The sequence below is a fragment of the Oryctolagus cuniculus genome, chromosome 7 (genome assembly GCF_964237555.1).
Source record: "Oryctolagus cuniculus chromosome 7, mOryCun1.1, whole genome shotgun sequence".
NCBI lineage: Eukaryota > Metazoa > Chordata > Mammalia > Lagomorpha > Leporidae > Oryctolagus > Oryctolagus cuniculus.
In genome coordinates, this window is record NC_091438.1 from 132,104,115 (window position 1) to 132,120,972 (window position 16,858).

Genomic DNA, 16,858 nt, shown 5'->3' on the forward strand with positions numbered 1-16,858 from the left:
ATTTCCTTTCAGTTCCAAGTGTAGCCTCCCAAACATACTCTGTGACACGGGCCTGCAGCTCTGCAGACCACATTACCCCCTTGTCAGCTGGCTCTGACAGCGAGGGGCACTAGAGGGAGGTTGGAGGGCAGGAGAAGTGAAGACTTCCTCCTCCCTGCACCTCCTAGGCTTACCAGCAACAGCCACGTGGCAACAATTGATCCCAGCTCCAACTTCTTTTCTGCATCCCCAGACAAACATCTTTGTATCCTCTAAGAGGGCCCAGCCCCAGCCAAGGGCACCTCCTTTCCGATCTCTGAGACCCGACACCACAGGCTTCCTCCTCCACAAGCAGAGGGCTCTGATAACCCTGGTCTCTCCACTCTTATGATCAAATTATGCATGCATTTCAGGTTTTGGCACCAAAATAAACTCATACTACCTTGTTATGACATGTCTGAGCAGGATCTAGTCTAAGTACTTGGATGACAGCCGTTTGAAAGGAGTGCCTATCAGAGCAACATGGATCCTGCTAATCTGACATGAAAACAAACATCAAATGTATACGAAGCTTTGGTGGAAAAACGGTGAAATCACTGACGCTTTATGAAGCGTTTTAGGGGCAGTGTCCAAAGAAATCCACAGGTGTCGAGTGGATAACTCACTTTAAGAAGGGACTAGAGGAAGTCGAATATGAAACCTGCAGTGGCAGACCCAGTGCATCCATTTCCGAGAAAAAGATGAATCTGTTCCTTGCCCTAACTGGAGGGGACTGGTGATTAACAACAGAGACAAAAAGTAAGCACCACAGGCATCTCAAGCGGCCCAGCGTATTCAATGCTGACTGCACACTTTAGGTACCGCACATTTTCCCTCAGTGGGCACCAAAACTGCTGCACCCAACTCAATTGCACCCAAGAGCAGAACTTCCCATGCATAGGAGTTTCAAAACAGCGGGACTAAGGTCCTGAAGCCTGTCTTCCGAGAATTATTAACAGGGGAAGAAGCAGGGCTTTCTCAGTATAATCCTGACGATAAAGCACAACCAAAGCAACAGCTACTGGGAAGTGAAAATGGCTCAATCGAACGCAAAGGCTAGGGCTACAGGTTATGGATTTGGTTTTTGGTGTTCTTGGATGCTCAAAGCATTTTGCTTGTTGACTTTCTGAAAGGCCAAAGGACAATACCATCTGCTTATAGAAGAGTGGTGTGAGAAAGTTAGCCAAAGCTTTATGGAGAAGTGCAGGGAAAGCTTCACCAGAGGGGACTCTGCTCCTCCACACTCCTGCTCGTTCCCCTCATCAGACAGGGACAACCTTCCAAGTTTCAACAGCAAGCCATCGGGCATCCACCTTACAGTCCCAATCTGCCTCCTTCTGACTTCTGTCTTCTAGTCTCAAAAGACCTCAAAAAGTCTCAAAAGGGTGCTCACTGTCCCTCAGATAATAATGTAAAATTCCCAGGACTCTCTTTCTCCAGAAATGGACTGTCTGGTAATGTTGCTGACAAAGGTGTCTTGAACTTGATAAAGCTTATATTGAGAAATAAGATTTATCTTTTTTGTCTATTTTTTATTTGACAGGCAGAGAGACAAGGAGACAGAGAGCGCCCATCTGCTGGTTCATTCCCCAATTTCCTGCAGCAGCTGGGGTTAGGCCAAGCCGAAGCTAGGAGCTGGGAACTTCATCCAGGTCTCCCACATGGGTGGCAAGGATCCATGTACCTGGGCCATCACCTGCTGGCTCCCAGGGTGTGCGTTAGTGAGAAGCTGGAATTAGGAACAGAGCTGGGACTTGAGCCCAGGCACTCCTAGGATGTAGATGGGATGCAGGCATCTTACTCCTTGGGCCAAACACCTGCCCCTATTTTTTTCCCTTTTAACTCCCTTTTCCATGACTTTTTGATGTCCTCCTGTATTCCTGCAGCTCTAGCAGTGGCAGCTGCTTCTTGCTGTTATTTTTTTCCCTCCAGCTCATCTCTATGTTCTCTGTTTGGTCTCTCAGCCCTCCTTCATCAACATAACCCCTTATCCCTAGCAAGTTCTCTTCGGTGAAAAACTTAGTGTTGTTTTTGTCATCCTTACTGGACCCTGACTGACACAAACTATTGGGAAAGTGGTAGTCATCATGAGAGGTCAACCTGCCTGTGAGGAAGACCCAACCAGGAGACAGATTCCTGGCTTTTTAGTGCACTGGGCCAATAAGTTTCCTTTTTTGCTTAAACCACATGGGGTTGGGGGTCTTTGTTATTTAAGACAAAGAGTTCTCATTAATCCAAATCTCCTTGTCTCCACTCCAAACCAGGAGCCTACGAAAAAAAACTGAGACCAACCAACCACTTCCTACTGAAAACTTTAATGAAACCAATAAGTTAATAAGTTAACAAAGTGAGGTACTTGCAATATCCAAGAACGGGGGGAGAGGGGAGGGAACCTTGATCATGGAAGGAGGGAGGGCTTCTTCCCAGGTCTCCTTTGGTCATAGGGTAACCCCAGTCTCCTGCCCCTCTCTGCAGCTCTGTCTCTGAGGGGATCCAGGGGTGGCTCTATGGGGACAGTGCAATGCAGGTGAGGACAGCCAGGACAAGCGTCATCCAGGGCACGATGGTCACATGCAGAGGGCATGTTGGGGCAGAGGCAGGGCACCATGGGGCTGAGTGAGATCCCACTTGAGCCCTGGCACTGGTGCATGCAAGTCCCCAGTGTGAGATGCAGGCAGTTTGGCCTCAGCCCCTTGTTCCCAGGCACCTCTGAGAGGGTTACCATCCATCCACTCCCCCTTACCCTCCTGCCACCCTCAATGGCTCTGCAGAAGAGGAGCAAGGAGGTAGGGATATGAGAACGGTGCTGGGGCCTTGGAGTGGATGGGGGCTTACACCAGTACAAGGGGCAGCCCGTGGCAAGGAAGTGGGCGTGAAGGAGGGAGACAGTGCATGCGCCCACTGGCCTCTCTGTTGGTGTAGCTGCTGGACGCAGTATTGTTCTCTCTGAAGCCGGAGCGACTGCAGCAGTGGGGGCAAACTCAGAGTCTGTGGTGGTGTGCAGACCCCGGAGGCCTAGCCTGAGTTGTGCTGTGGGGGGTGTTGAGGAGGGCTCTGGGGGGCAGCAGAGGCAGCAGTCAGGGCTCCTGGCCCAATGAGAAGAGCTTCTTGAAAAGAGGCACTGGGAGAGCTCTGGGGTGGGGTCTGGAGAGACAAGGGGTCGCTTCCAAGCTCCCTCTCCTGCCCACACTGGTGGTGGGGGGCGTCTTCTTCTGAGTGGGTGTCACCTAAAAGGCCCGTCCCTGGCATCCGCTGCAGAGGCTGGGAGAGGCTGCGCGGCTCTGTGCTCGGGTGGCCAAGTGTGTGACGCGAGCATGAGGGGCTTGTGCATGTCTGCCCGAGTGTGCCCTCCCCTGGAGCATCGCAGGGGAGCTTAGGGGAGAACACAGAAACTTGTGCTGTCAGTGGTATCGGGAGAGCCAGAGGGGAGTGGCCACCAGCTGGAGGAGGGAGCCCCTAGGAGGCCACACCTGCAGAGGGGAAGAAAAGCCCAGGCACTGCCCTCCGGAGAGGGCGGGGAGAAACAGGCCCCATGCTGGGTGGGGGCGGGGTGATAAGCCAAAGAATGGGGCTGGGGGTCATGGCTGAGCAGCCTGAGACCAGCTACTGCTGGGGGCCCATCTCCCAGTGGGAGGGGCAGAGGGACCCCATGGGGGTCCTCAAAGTTGCATATTTAACATAGTTTGCATATATGGTGCCCACCTGCCACGCGGCAGGGTCCTGTGCTTTGTGGGTACCTGTGCGGGCACCTCGGGCCCACCCCCGGAGCGGGGTGGGGACTTGGCGGGAGGGCTTCCCTGCTCTGTCCAAAGGGCAGGCCGGAGACCTCACCTTGCATAGCTGGAAGCTGGGTCAGGGCCCAGGGCCCCCGGCGCCCTACTCCACTCCTGGGGCGGCGCCTCGGCCAGGCGAGCCGCTTCGGGCCTTGATGGAGGGGGCACTGGGGGGGCCCCCGAGGGCGCGCGGCGGCCGCGGCGCTGCCCTCCGTGCGGCCTGGCACCTCGCGCTCCTGAGGTGGGGGCATCTCGCCCACCCAGGCAGCTCAACACTGCGTGTGGCCTCTCCCCGCGGGGGAGCGAGTTCAAGTAAGAGAGGAGTCCGAGGCCTCGGGAGGCGGGCCCGGGAGCCGCCCCGCCCCCGAGAAGCCCCTCAGTCCATGTTGGTGCTGACCGAGCGGGAGATGCTGAGCGTCTGTGCCGAGACCGAGATGTCCTCGTGGTCCACAGGGCTGTGGTAGTCGGAGGTGATGTCGGGGTCGAAGAGCGGCACTTGCACGGTGCCCAGGCTGGCCGAGGTGCCAGAGCGCAGGCAGCGCGAGTAGAAGCCCAGCAGCAGGTCCAGCTTGTGCTCGATGGACTGCACCTGGGGGCGTGGCCGGAACAGGGCTCGGTCGGGGGCGGGGCCTGGGCGGGGCAGGACTTGTGGGCGGAGCGCAGAAAGCGGGCGGGGCCTGGTGGGAGGCGGGCCTCGGCAGGACAGGATTTGAGGGCGGAGCGCAGAGAGTGGGCGGGGCCAGGGCAGGGCTCTCTGGGAGACCCGCGTCGCTACAGAGCAGGGCGGAGCTTGGACCGAGCACTGGAAGAAGCCGGGAAGCAGGGGCAGAGTCCCGGGGAGACCTTTACTTGTGATTGATTGGGATTTGTGATTGATTGGTCCGGGAGAAAAGGAGATAACTGAGAGGCGCAACTGAAGGGTGTAACCGGGATTTAGGGGGCTTAGCTGAGACCAGGGCAATGCGGGGGCGGGGCTTAGCGGGAGGGCCAGCCTTTGGGGGCGGGGCTTCTCTGCGGGTCGGGGCTCGGCCTAGCTCGGGGCTCGTGGGCCCGCTGGGGCCTCCCGGGTGGGTGCTCTGGGCTGCGGCTCCGGGAAGCGCACCCTCGCCTTGTGTGGTCTCCGCGGCCCTCCAGAGCTTCTCGGCGGAGGGCCAGCTCCGCGACCGCGGCGAGCCGCCGTCCTGCACTCACCTGCTTCTCCACCTTGACCACGCGCCCCATCATGCTGATTTCATCCACCGCCTCCGTGTCCGGGGGCCCCTTGTCGCCCTTTTCCCGGGCTTTCCGGTCCGCAGATCCCCGGCCCACAATCTGGTCCACCCTGCGGGCAGAGGGAACTGTGAAAGGGCGCGGACCACCAGAACGCTGGGCTGCCTGCTGAGGGGCCAGAGCCTGCCCTGGAGGAAGGGCACGAGGCTGGGCTGGGCGGGAGCTGGCTGAGCAAAGGCAGGACACGGGAGCCTGATGGAGGAAAAGTGGGAAATGGGGAGACACGTGGGAACGTCAGTATAAGGTGCGCAAGTCTATAGCCACTTTTCTGCTCTTCTCAAGGAAAAGTCTGGGAAGTGCTCTCTCCACTCTACCTCCAGTTCCTTGCCCCCTTTCTCACCCGGGCTCCAGTCAGGATTCCATGGCCACCAGTTCACCCGGGCCACGGCGTCAGGCTCCCAGGTGAACTCCATGTTGCTGTGGGCTGGAGCTCACCTCTCAGTTGTCATTTTACACGTCTGATCGCCCCTTATCTTGCAAACACTTTCTTCACTTGGATTCCCAACACCCCCCACCCCCATCCTAGTTCCCCTCCTCCCTCCCAGTCCCTTTGCTGGTTCCTCCTCTCTCTCCACAACCTCCAAACCCTGCAGACCCCAGTGCTCATGGCTGGACCTCTCTTCTCCAATTCCTTCCACCCACAAGGTCCTGTCTTCAGCTCCACGATTTTCAATTCCTTTCTGTATGGTTGACACCAAATCTTTCTCTCTGCCCTATGCCTCTCCTCTGAACTCCACACTCGCGTTTCTAGCTGCCGGGCCAGCCCTCCAGTTGGACGCCCGCATCACAAACCCAGCTGTATGAACACTCCTGATGGACTGCCGTCTCCCTGTCACTACATGGCGACTCCATTTGTGTCTTGCTCTAGCTAAGGATGTCCAGGACTCCGTCCTTGGCTCTCTTGTGCTCCATCAGAAAACACTGTTGGCTCTAACATCAAAATGTATCCAGATCTGACAACTCTCCCACCTGGCCCTAGTGCCCATCACCTCTGGCCTGGAGGGCTGGAGGAGGCTCCTCACTGCATCCACCATTCTCACCACAGCACCTGAGGATGGTCCTTTTAAAACAGCTCAGATCTTATCAGTCCTTTGCACAAAGCCCTCCAAAGCTTGCATCTCATCTTGGAGGAACGCCAAGGTCTCTGCAGTGGCCTATGGGGCTTTCATACAGTCTAAGTGCTGTTAGCCCTCTGACCTCATCTGCTGCCTCTCTCTCTGCCCAATACATCACCCTGGCCTACCTGCTGTTCCTAAAAGACTACTCCAGCACCTTGCCCAGCTCAAGTCCTTTGCACCTGCCGTTCCCCCTGGAAACTCTTCAAGCAGCCTCCTTTTTTTCTCACCCCCTTCCATTTTCCTCAGATGTCAGCTCCTCATCTACAATTGCAAACCGTAATTTCTAACCTTTATTTCCCCCCTTAGCTGCACTCATCCTCTGCGGGACAGCTGTTTTGATCATCGAGGTCTGTTTCCTCTGGAATGAAAGCCCTGTCCTCTGTTTTACTCCCCTCCCCGTGTCCACCGTCTGCAGACAGTGAAGACTCAGTGACTCAACTTCTGGAGGGAATGAATGCATGCATGCATGGGTCATGAAGATGCAGGCCTGCAGAGGAGAGGGGCAAGGTGTGACTGTGGGCATTCTTCCTTGCTGCCGGTCTAAATACGACACGCAGGAGGGCTCCAGAGGCAAGAGCTGGCCACTGAGGCCAATTTGTCTCTCCGCCTGGGACGTGGGAAGTCCTTTAGGCGGATAACTTCAGGACCAGGACACAGGCATTCTAAAGCAAGCCCGCAGGCATGCGACCAACGGAGCTGGCACACAGGACCCACCTTGGGTAGCTGTGCAGCCTTAGCGGGGGACCTGCTGAGGCCGGAATCCCGAGTGCCGACAGTGGCCCCTAGGGGGCGCTCGGGACTCCATCCAGGCGCCAGCTGCTCCGACCTCTCGCGCCTCCCTTTCCCCTCCCTGCCTGGGGCCGGCGCACGCACCGAGCCTGCAGACTCTTGATCCGGCCCAGCATATCCAGGTGCCCCGCCGAGTACTGCTCGATGACGTCCTTCACGTCGTACGGTCGCAGGGTCTCCTTGAATTTCCGTTTGGCCACCAGGAACTTCAGAATCCTGCCGGGGGCGGGGGGGGGGGGGCGAGGAGGGGGAGGGGCGGCTCAGAGGGACCGGCCTCTTCAAGCAGGGGATCATTTCCCAGCTACCTGCTTGTCCAGCCCCAAAGCACCTCCTGCTTAGGCCAGGGCACATTGCCTCCCTTGCTCCCATCAGGCTCCCCGGCTCCCCATCGCCGCCAGAGGGAGGGAGGGAGGGAAGGGGGTGGGAGGGACGGAGGGAGGCTGGTTGGTTTTAAGGCGCCTGAAAGGTGCCGTGACATTAGCCCGGTAGCACAGGGGCTGTGAATTCTGATTGTTGGTGAGAGCTACGGGGAGCAGGGCTTGCCCTCGCTCCCCAAATAACTTGTTAGCACTGCTCTGCTGGCCCCTGGGTGGTGCTGACCACGCCCACTAAGTGGATTTCACTAAGCTGACTTCAAACTGTCTGGAGCTGCGGTCTGAAAAGCATTGCTCTAAAGAAAGTCCTGGGGAAGCAGACAGATGGAGGCCAAGGAGGGAGAGAGGGAGAGGAAGAGAGAAAGAATGAGAGGCCCAGGAAGAAAAGGAAGAGGACACAGAGACCCCGAGATGCAGGGGAAAGCAAGTGAGGCAAGATGGGCAGATGCTGAACCACAGCTATGGGGAGGGGGGCACACAGCGAGAGATGGCGTAGGGGGAGCAGCAGAGAGGCAGAGCAGGGAGGGACTGGGAGGACACTGCACCTGTGAGGAGCGGGGCCGTGGGGGCAGCCACACCCACTGCCCGCAGGAGCCAGGCCCTCCAGACTCCAGGAATGAGAACAAGGCCTGCTGGCAGGGACAAGCCACCTGCTCCCCAGGCGGCCTTGGCCAGCAGAGCAGACCTGGACGGGGAGCAGCCATGGCCGACAGGCCGGCAGGGCCTCTCACCTGACGGAGCGGATGACCGTCTTCACCGCAGGCATGACGTCATCCACCGTGAGCTCACACTGGAAGCTCTTCTCCTCTGCTGCCTCCTCCGAGGGGCCCTCTGAGAAAACAGGGTCGGCCAGGGGGTGGCAGCCGAAGGGCCACGCCCATCAGAGGGACTGATAGGAAGACAGAGGCCCAGAGGGGTCCCAGAACCTTCCTGGGGGGCACGGGCAGACCAGCCTCCTGCCTGGGGCAGCATGCCCTAGGGTACTGGGTGCCCATCTGCCCCTGGGGCCAGCAGGGTAAATATCTGCCTGGTGCCAGGTGCACGGGAGCTGCTTTAGGGCACTTCCGGTCTGTCCTGGGGCAAACGCGTTGCACACGGAGGCCCCAGGGGTCCCGTCACACAGGACAGGAGGGCCCCGGAGGAAAGCCGCTTGAGGCTCTGCACACCACCCGGCAGTCTTCCCCTTAAGCTCCAGTCCTGCCGCTGGGACCGGCCCTTAAAATCAGCCATTCCTCCCCACATGCCAGCAACTGCTCTGAGGCTGGTGCCCCACCCGGCACAGCCTGGAGGCGCTCTCCCGCCCCACAGGAGCAGGGGGCACGAGGCGGCAGCAGCCCAGGCTGCTTCCAGGAGAGGCAAAGGAGGTCCCGGGCACCAGCCATGCCCAGGTCCTTGGGGTTCTGTCCCTTTCCAGGAAAAGGCTGTCTGTGCTGCGGGCCAGCGGCATCTCGAGGGTAGTGTAGATGGGTTCCCTCCCTCCAGGGCCAAAGGGGCTTCCTGTTCCCATCCCCCATCCTCATCCCCGCACCCCCACCTTTCCCCACCCAGGGCCCTGAAGCATGTCCAAGCTGGGAGAAGTCTTCCCAGGCCCTGGCCGATGCCCCCATTTTCCGGAAGAGGACAGTGAGACACAGAAGGGGGCGGTATCTTGCCCAAGTCCCCATGCAAGCGACAAGCAGAACTAGAACTCAAAAAATGATGTCTAACCGTTAATAAGCAGCACCTCCATGCCCCCTACCCCAGGTCCACAGCCTCAAGTCAGAGGGCTGGGGGCTGGGGGGAGGGGGAGGGGGGAGGGCAGACAGCATGCACTGTGGGATACGAGCTCGGCCACGCCTGAGCTCAAAGATCTGTTTCCACGTCTCTAAAGCAGGGATAAACACAGAACCCACTTCCCCGCAGAAGCCAATGAAATAATCCAGTGGCTGGGTGCGCAGTCAGGGCTCCTCGTGCGTGGACCCGAGCCCCTTCCAGAGCACATCTGTAAGCAGCTCACTCGTGTCAAGCACTTAGCGTATCCCAGAACCTCTCTTGTCTGCTTTCTTTGGATTATTTCATTTGATCCTCACAGTAATCCTCTGACGTAGATGCTATCGTTGTCCCCATTTCCCAGATGGGGAGGAGGAGGCCCAGAGAGCTGAGATCACTTGCCCAAGATAAGTCTCAGAGCCAGAATTCAAATTCAGGCAGCTTGGCTCCAAAGCCTGTGCCCCCAGCCACCACCAATGCCACCCTCCACATACGCACCAATGCCCATTTGACAGCAAAGCAAGTATCATGGTGCCCATTCTACAGACCAGACCAGTGCCCAAGGACAGTCAACCTGTTGCAAAGCTGGGAGCAGAGCCGGGTCTTTGTGCCCTGAGCCCAGGGTCACCATCCCCGCCACCCCCAGCCAGTCCTGGGCCCCGGACCTCCAGAAGCTCACCCTCGGCAGAGGTGCGGGGTTTGAGTCTCAGAGAAGCTCGGAAGCGGGTGCGGTCGTTGAAGCTCCAGCTCTTCTGTACCTTGGTGGGGCTGGTGGCCTCGCCCACCTGCTCGCTGCTGGGGGAGGTGGGCGTTGGCGGAGGTGCCAGGTGCTGCTTGGAAGGACCCGTCCGCCGCTGGGAGCTGCCCATGCGGATGCGGTCTTTGATGCCCATCCGGCTGCTGGCAGGGTAGGGCAGGTGGGGAGAGAGCCAAGTTAGCAGGAGCTGGGAGCAGGCGAGGGGAGGGAGGAGGCGGTGAGTGGGGACAGAGCTGACTTAGAGCTAGGGGTGGCTATGGGTCTCAATTCCCCACCGAGCAGAGACAGAACAAGGGTGTGGAGAGGGCCCCCCCTCCTACAAGAAGTGATTCGGGGTCACCCAGAACACATTCCCTCCCCTCCCTCCCCCCATCCCTCATTGCCCAAACAGATAAGAGGTGCTCAGGAGACAGATGTCAGAGTGGAAGGAGTAACAGAAACCCAAGATGGGGCTCAAAGAGACAGACAGAGGGTGGAGATCCGGGCCTGGCCCAGGTGGGTGGGTGGAGGGTGGAGGTGGCGACCCCTTTGGGCACAGGTCGCTGAGGGCCAGAGAAGCTCACCTGGCCATGTACACTGAGGTCAGCTGCTGTCTCCACTGCACACAAGGGCAGACCGTGTGGAGTGGGGAGTGTGGTGTGCACGCTTGCACGGGTACCCATGTGCACACGGATACTGGTGTGTGTGCATGTGTGGGTGTGTCCATCTTTATCTTCCTCCTTTCCCTAACTGCTGGAGCTCACCAACCTCACACTGGTCGGGTCAAGGCTTTAGTACCTGGTACAGCTGTGCAGGTAGTACAATGCCAAGTAAGTCTATCACACAGACGTCTGTGCAGGGTGACGGCCTGCTGAGGGCCTCTGGCTCCTGGGCTCACGTGGAGGCCATCACATGCCTGGTGCCTGCCCTCCCAGTGACAGCCATCACCTGATCCCCTGTTCCGTGGTCTCCCCTGCCTGATCTCTGCCCACCTGGACCAATGTCCGGCCCATGTGGTCCCAGATCCCCCCTGGATCCAGGTCACTGAGCCCCAAGTTTAACATCCTGCCTGCATGCCTGTGAACACACACGAGTGCATGTGTGTGTGTGTGTGTGTGTGCTCAGACGTCCCTTCTCACACCCAGCTCCCCACCACAGCCAACAAGCCCCAGATACAGACAAGTTGGGGGCTGTTGCAAGTTCTCCAGGACAGGCTCCGGTCAACTAATACCTGGGAGGGTAACTGTGTCTGAGGGTTCAAGGGCCATGTTATCGCTGCTTGGGGTGGGGGTGGGGGTGTGGACCTATGCCCTTCGGTGGCACTGCTGCCTCCCCCAGCTGAGGTTTGCCACAGAGTTTGGGGATGGTCCCACCCCAGATGTCTGGGGTCCTGGCTCAGGAGAGCACCAGACAGTCTCAAAGGAGGCCGAGGTGGGGCAGGGGCTGGCAAAGGAGACTGTGTCACCTATTCTCGGGGACTTTCAGATCAACGGTTGAGCCGAGGACAGGTTCTGGTTTCGGGGTTGGGTGGGAGCCAGGGTCTCCCATGCCCAGGGCATGGGGTCGAGCCATGGTGCTGGAGTAGGGGTGATCACGAAACCAGGGGCACCTTCAGGAAGGCCGCCAGGATGCAGGGCCATCCTCAGGGGGTGGGGCCTCTAGAGGGGAGAGGTTCTAGGTCAAGGCCTGGGACCTTAGGGACCTCTCAGAAGGGAAGGCCAGGGGCGGCTCCCGCAAACCTGCATGCTCTTTGCTGGCCCAGGCCCGCCTTGATGAAGCCCCAAGATTCCAACCGAAGTCAGGACGGCTTCCCAAACCTTCCTCTGCAGAGCCATTCCTGCGGGCTCGCCTCATGCTGGCAGGCACCCCGCACCCCACCGCCCGCCCCAGGGCCGTGCAACCTTGCCCCTATCCTCCGCTCCCATGGGCAAGAGGAAGAGAGGGGCAGCCAAGGGCCTGGAACTCCGGATCACTGCACCCAGCACTCCTACAGTGGCTGCCCGGCAGGGAAAGGGGTGACCTCCCCGTCACAAGAAGTGTGCAAGCAGTGCTGAGCCTGCACTCAGCAGGACTTTGGGAAGAAGAAGTTCGGGGGCTTGCTTGCGTGGGAGGCCTTGAAAGGCCCCTTTTCAGCTCGCATTCTGCAATGGCTGAGGCTGCTTCCAGTTCCCGGGCTCGGTAACCTTGCAGCCAGCCCCAGGCCCCACGCTCCTCTTGAACGCGAGGAGACACTGTTTTCCCAGGAGCGGCCCTGGATTCCAGCTCCTTGGGCAGGGCCCAGAAAATGGCTCACCCCAGCCTCTCCGGAGCCTGAAAGCTCGAAGAAAATGGAAAGCAAGCTGGCACTCAGTGGGCAGCAAAGAGCTCGCTCCCTCCCCAGGCTCCTGAGCGCACTCGGGGGTGGCAGGCTCTGGCTTTGCCATCCGATTCTACAGAGGTGGAAAGAGGCGGCTCACCTGAGGCCACAGAGCACTCCCGCGGGCAGAAGAGGACAGGGAAGCAGCTCTGACCTCAGAGACAGTTCTTCCTGGGCTGAGTACCTAGACGAGGACTAGGACTCTGGCTGTCAACCTGGGGGGGTGGGGGCGGGGGTGGGGGGTGACTTTGCCCCCAAGGGACATTTGGCCACATCTAAGGCACTTTGGCTGTCACCCTGGGTGGCGCTCCTGGCATCATCTGGACAGAAGTCGAGGGTGCTGTCCTACAAGGTGTGCACCAAACTCTCACCACACGGACGGACCCAACCCAAAGCGTCAGTGGGGTCAAGACTGAGAATCTGGCCCAAGAGGCCTGCTGCCACCTGGGAGGAGGACAGGGTGGGCTCGGCGGGGGCTGCTCTCTGGGGGAGGGGAGCTCTGGCACAGGCTGCCCTCTGACTGTCCTGCCAAGGCCAAGTGTGGGGGCTGGGGGGCAGGCAGCCTTCCCCAGGGACCTGCACACAGGTCTTCTCTTCGGGGGCTGTGGAGGCAGCCTCCCTGCTGGCCTCTGCCCTGGCCTGGCCCCTCCTGTCCCTCGGGCCCAGCCCACACAACCCACCCTGCATCTCCTCAGCCTCCCCCACAGGGAACGCCCCTTCCCTGCAGCCCTGGTCTGTTCCCTAGTGATTTGGGTGATCTCACTGCCCAGCATGCCACACTGAGTGCGGCGCGCTTTCCCGGGGCCAGGCACAGTGTTAGCAGGCACAGGTCCCACTGTCATCTGCATCTGGCGTAAGGAAACCGAGGCCAGTGGGGCTTTTCTCTGATTTGCTCAAGAACCCGTGGGAGGTGGGTGGCAGCCAGACGTGATCCAGAACGCACACTGCTGAGCAAGGTCATCTCTCGGCAGAAGCACGGATGGACGGCCCGGAGCCCTGCCCCTCATCTCCTGCCATGGGCCTCCAACCCACAAAGCTCCAGAGGCGGCTCTGCAGAGTGCAGAGCTCCTGATCCCAGAAAACACCAACAGCCTGAGGCTCACACTGGGGTTCCGGGTTCTTCCTGACCCAACTCAGTCCCGGTCTCAGCCCAATGCCCATCCCGGACCTGGTAGGCCGGGGCTGCAGGCTCACGGCCACGGCTCTTCCCCTACTGCCTGGCCTTGGCTTGTGCTGCCTCCAGGACTCCTCCAGGGTCCCTCTGGGCTAAGTGCCTGCCTCAGCCCCACAGCCCCTCCGTGTCCTCCTCCTGTTGCATCACACAGCGTGGCAGTGACTCTTTGCAGCTCTCCAGACACCATGTTTAATTCATCCCTGGGTCCCTAGTGCATAGAGCAGGCCCTGGCCCGGGGCAGGTACCAAGGAATGCTGGTGATGCAGCTAAAAGAGCCAGGGCTCCCAAGCTAACAAGGAGCTGCCCTTCCCAGAGGCTCCCGGGTGGGCAGTGGGGAAGACTGGAAGCTAAGCCCAAGGCCCAGCAAAAGTCAAAGTGGGAGGGACATTCAGAGAGCCTCTAGTTCAATCTGCCCATCCCACGGAAGGGAAGCAGTAACTGGGCCCAGGTTACACAGGGAGTCATGGCAGAGCTAGCGCACATCCCCAAGGCTCCTGCAAGTGTCCCTCGTGGCCCACCGGGCCCGCGCCCCACACTCGGCAGAGGCATCCCCAGGAGGGCGAGGGGCTTGCCAGGGCCCCAAGGCAGACGGCAGGCGGCAGGCACATGCACCTTGTCCTTGGCCCATCCTGTCCCCGTCTCCGGCCCCGGAACTGAGGGGGGCCAAGGGCGAGCGGGGACAGGAGGAGCAGGTGAGGGGGTACCTCGGTCTCCAGCTGGCGTGGATCCGAAAGAAACTCCGTTTATTACTAAACATCTGGCTGGAAAGTTGAGAACAAGACACGAACAGAGGTTAGTGGGAAAGGGGCAGGTGGGCGGAGCCTGGGGAGCTGCCGGGATGGGGCCGGCCTCCTATGGCTGGTGGCAGAGAAGACCCTCACCCCAGTCATCCTCTAGCCCCGTCTCCAGAATGCAGAGGGCCTCACGCTCGGCACGGGGCTCTCTGGAGAGCGAGGCAAATACGCAGCTTCCCAGATGTCTTCTCCAGAGAGGCTCCGCCTGCGCGCCCAGGGAGACACCCGGGCACCGGCGTTTTGAACAACGCCCTGGGATGCCGACACAGAAGCTCAGGAGGCCAGGCTTGGAGAACCTCGTTGCAAAACCCTAAAGAGCGCAGGTACTGGCTCTGGCGATGGCAGCCCCTGGAAGCCTTGGCCTTTAGCTCTGCGTCCTGGGAACAGGCTCAGTCTGGATCCACTGCTGAGCGCCACTGGAGGCTTGGCCAGCCAGGTGTGTGTGTGTGTGTGTGTGTGTGTGTGTGTGCGTGCTGGGGTGGCATCCTGGCTGGGGCACTCACCCCATTGGGCCCAGACAGCCAGGATTAAGGACACAGCCATTCAGCCTGAGCCTGGTGACTGATGTAGATGTCATAGCTGAGCCTCTTGGGTCCCCGGGGAAGAAGGGACCCTCCACCACCATCACCGCAGTCCGGTGCCTGCTACCACCTCTGTTCTAGTGCCTGCTACCCAGGCAAGGAGGGACCAGAGCCAACCGGAAGCTCCGAGAGGCCCGGCTCAGGCCTTCAGGGCAGAACCTGCTGGGTTTGTGCTGTGCGCTGTGGCGTGCTAGAGACAGGGTGGCTATAAGGGGCTTTAGGGGTGGAGCCACACCAGGAACGCCCCTTCCAGGGGGCTCCCAGCCCAGCCTGGTCAGTCATGCTTCCCTCGGCCCAGCCCCAGACCTTTCTACCCACTCCCTGTGCAGCCTCACTGAGAACGGGGAGGGGCACTGCTCCCTGCACCCCCTGCACCAGAAGTCCCCTCCTCAGGCCCCCAGCCCCTAGGCCTTTTCAACCCAGAAACTCTGAGGACCCGGAGCCCCCAACTGGCCTCACATGCTGATTTTCCAACAGGACAGAGTCCAGAGTGACCTGCTGACGCTCTCAAGGCCACACCGCGCCTCCTCCTCGCTCGCCCCTCCTCCCTGGGTCTGGGCCTGGGGCTCAGAATGGCGCTTGAGGCTCCAGGCCAGGGGTCCCCTGGTTGGTTCAGGGATGAGGTGTGAAAATGAAACAAAGAGATGAGGAAAGGATGGGGAGGAAGGAGGACACCTGGCCCCTGGACCTCAAAGCTAAATCCCTCCAGGAACAGCCCCTGCTCGGGCGGGTGGGCTTCCTTCTCCACGCATGCCTGAGACCCCACCATTCGCCTGGGAGGAAGCATTGTTCCTTTGTTCTTCTTTCAAGACGGGAATCATCCAGGAGAGACAGCTCAAGGGGACAAGGACTTCTGGGAGCAGCAGAGTGCACCTCGGCAAGGAGCAAGGGACCTCCCAGGAGGCCCCTGGGGGCTGAGCAAAGCTGGGGACCGCGGCTGTCTGAGACCAGAGCGCTCATCACCCGGCGAGCTCATGTAGGGCCCACAGCAGGCTCGGTCACAGAGCTCTCTTCCCAGCTGGCATCTCGCTCCCCAGAGGCGAGTTCAGGGCCAAGGCCCTTCCAGAGCCACATGCCGGGGGCGGGGGGATCCCTGCCCTCACACCCCAGGACGGTGCCCACGATTACCTGAGCCGTAAGCACCTGTGGCCAGCGGCCTCCTCCTCTCTCCAGCTTCCCGGAGGGATGGGGGTGCAGGGATGGAAGAGTGAGAGGGACGTGGAAACAAAGAAAGAAACAGGACAATGGCATGAACGGAGGAGGTGGTGGGAAGGGATGGAGTGGACCTCTCTCCCACGTGGACCCTGGGAGCCCCAACCCGGCCTCTCCAGAGAGACCCTCGGTCTGTACCTGTCTGAGCATCTGAGGTCACCTGCCCAGGCCTCGTCACAAGGCCTGGGCGTCCCCCAAACAGGCCCAGACACCCACATAGTGGCTGAAGGCAGGTCTGAGAGAGGATGAGACAAAGAATGGAAGAAGAGGAGGAGAAGCAAGAGGAGGTGGCGGCCTCGGGGGCCCCTACCTTTCCCCAGGGCAGAAGGAGGTGCTGCCTGGCCGATGGCAGGTGGCAACGGGTGGGTAACGGGAGGGCGCTCCGTCGGGGACCGGCGCCCGCCGCACCTCCAGGGGCCGGAGGCCCCCATTGCGGGCCCGTTGCACGTGCTCAAACAAGAGGGCCAGCTCTCTGCAGGGGAGGGCGCTGTCAGCAGCAGGCAGGGCCCAGGCACTACCCCTCGCCCGGTGGGCCGTGAACCCCAGAACTCAGATCCTGCCAGACCCTGCCTCCCTACAGGGCCCCACAAACCCTGCTGGCCAGGGCAGGTGGGGTGGAGTGGGGGTGAGGGTGAGGGTGAGGGGAGGGAGACTCGTCTTTCCTCCTGCCCGTTCTGTACTCAGGCTTTGGGAACTCCCCGGGGGCACCAGGTATGGTTGTGCAGGCTGAGCACAATTCAAGGGCACCTGCACAAGGCTGCAAGTGGGAGCTCAAATCCAGCTCATCTGTGCTGGTGCAGCCAGCAGCCTGGACATGGGGCTGTGCTGCCTGTGGCAGCCCCGAAACCCTTCCCTCCCAGTGCAGCGCGGCTCCGGAGCTCGAGCAGAGACGGAAGCCGAGGGGGTGGTGGACCC

At 60.1% G+C, this 16,858-nt stretch overlaps 1 protein-coding gene across 3 annotated transcripts in view; it reads right to left on the bottom strand.

The window, feature by feature from the left end:
- Window positions 1-2,317: 2,317 nt before the first annotated feature.
- KCNQ4 (potassium voltage-gated channel subfamily Q member 4) overlaps window positions 2,318-16,858 on the bottom strand; it is a 51,884-nt gene continuing 37,343 nt past the window's right edge. The window contains exons 9-14 of one of the 3 annotated variants that reach the window (XM_051857876.2): window positions 15,860-15,904; window positions 9,770-9,990; window positions 8,073-8,172; window positions 7,052-7,183; window positions 4,983-5,112; window positions 2,318-4,380 (exon numbers count right to left, since the gene is read on the bottom strand). In XM_051857876.2, the coding sequence (XP_051713836.1) occupies window positions 4,168-4,380; window positions 4,983-5,112; window positions 7,052-7,183; window positions 8,073-8,172; window positions 9,770-9,990; window positions 15,860-15,904 (841 nt within the window). In that variant the 3' untranslated portion in view covers window positions 2,318-4,167. Of the gene's footprint in view, window positions 4,381-4,982; window positions 5,113-7,051; window positions 7,184-8,072; window positions 8,173-9,769; window positions 9,991-15,859; window positions 15,905-16,253; window positions 16,416-16,858 lie in introns of all 3 variants that reach the window. The other 2 variants (XM_051857875.2, XM_051857877.2) reach the window with 2 other exon arrangements.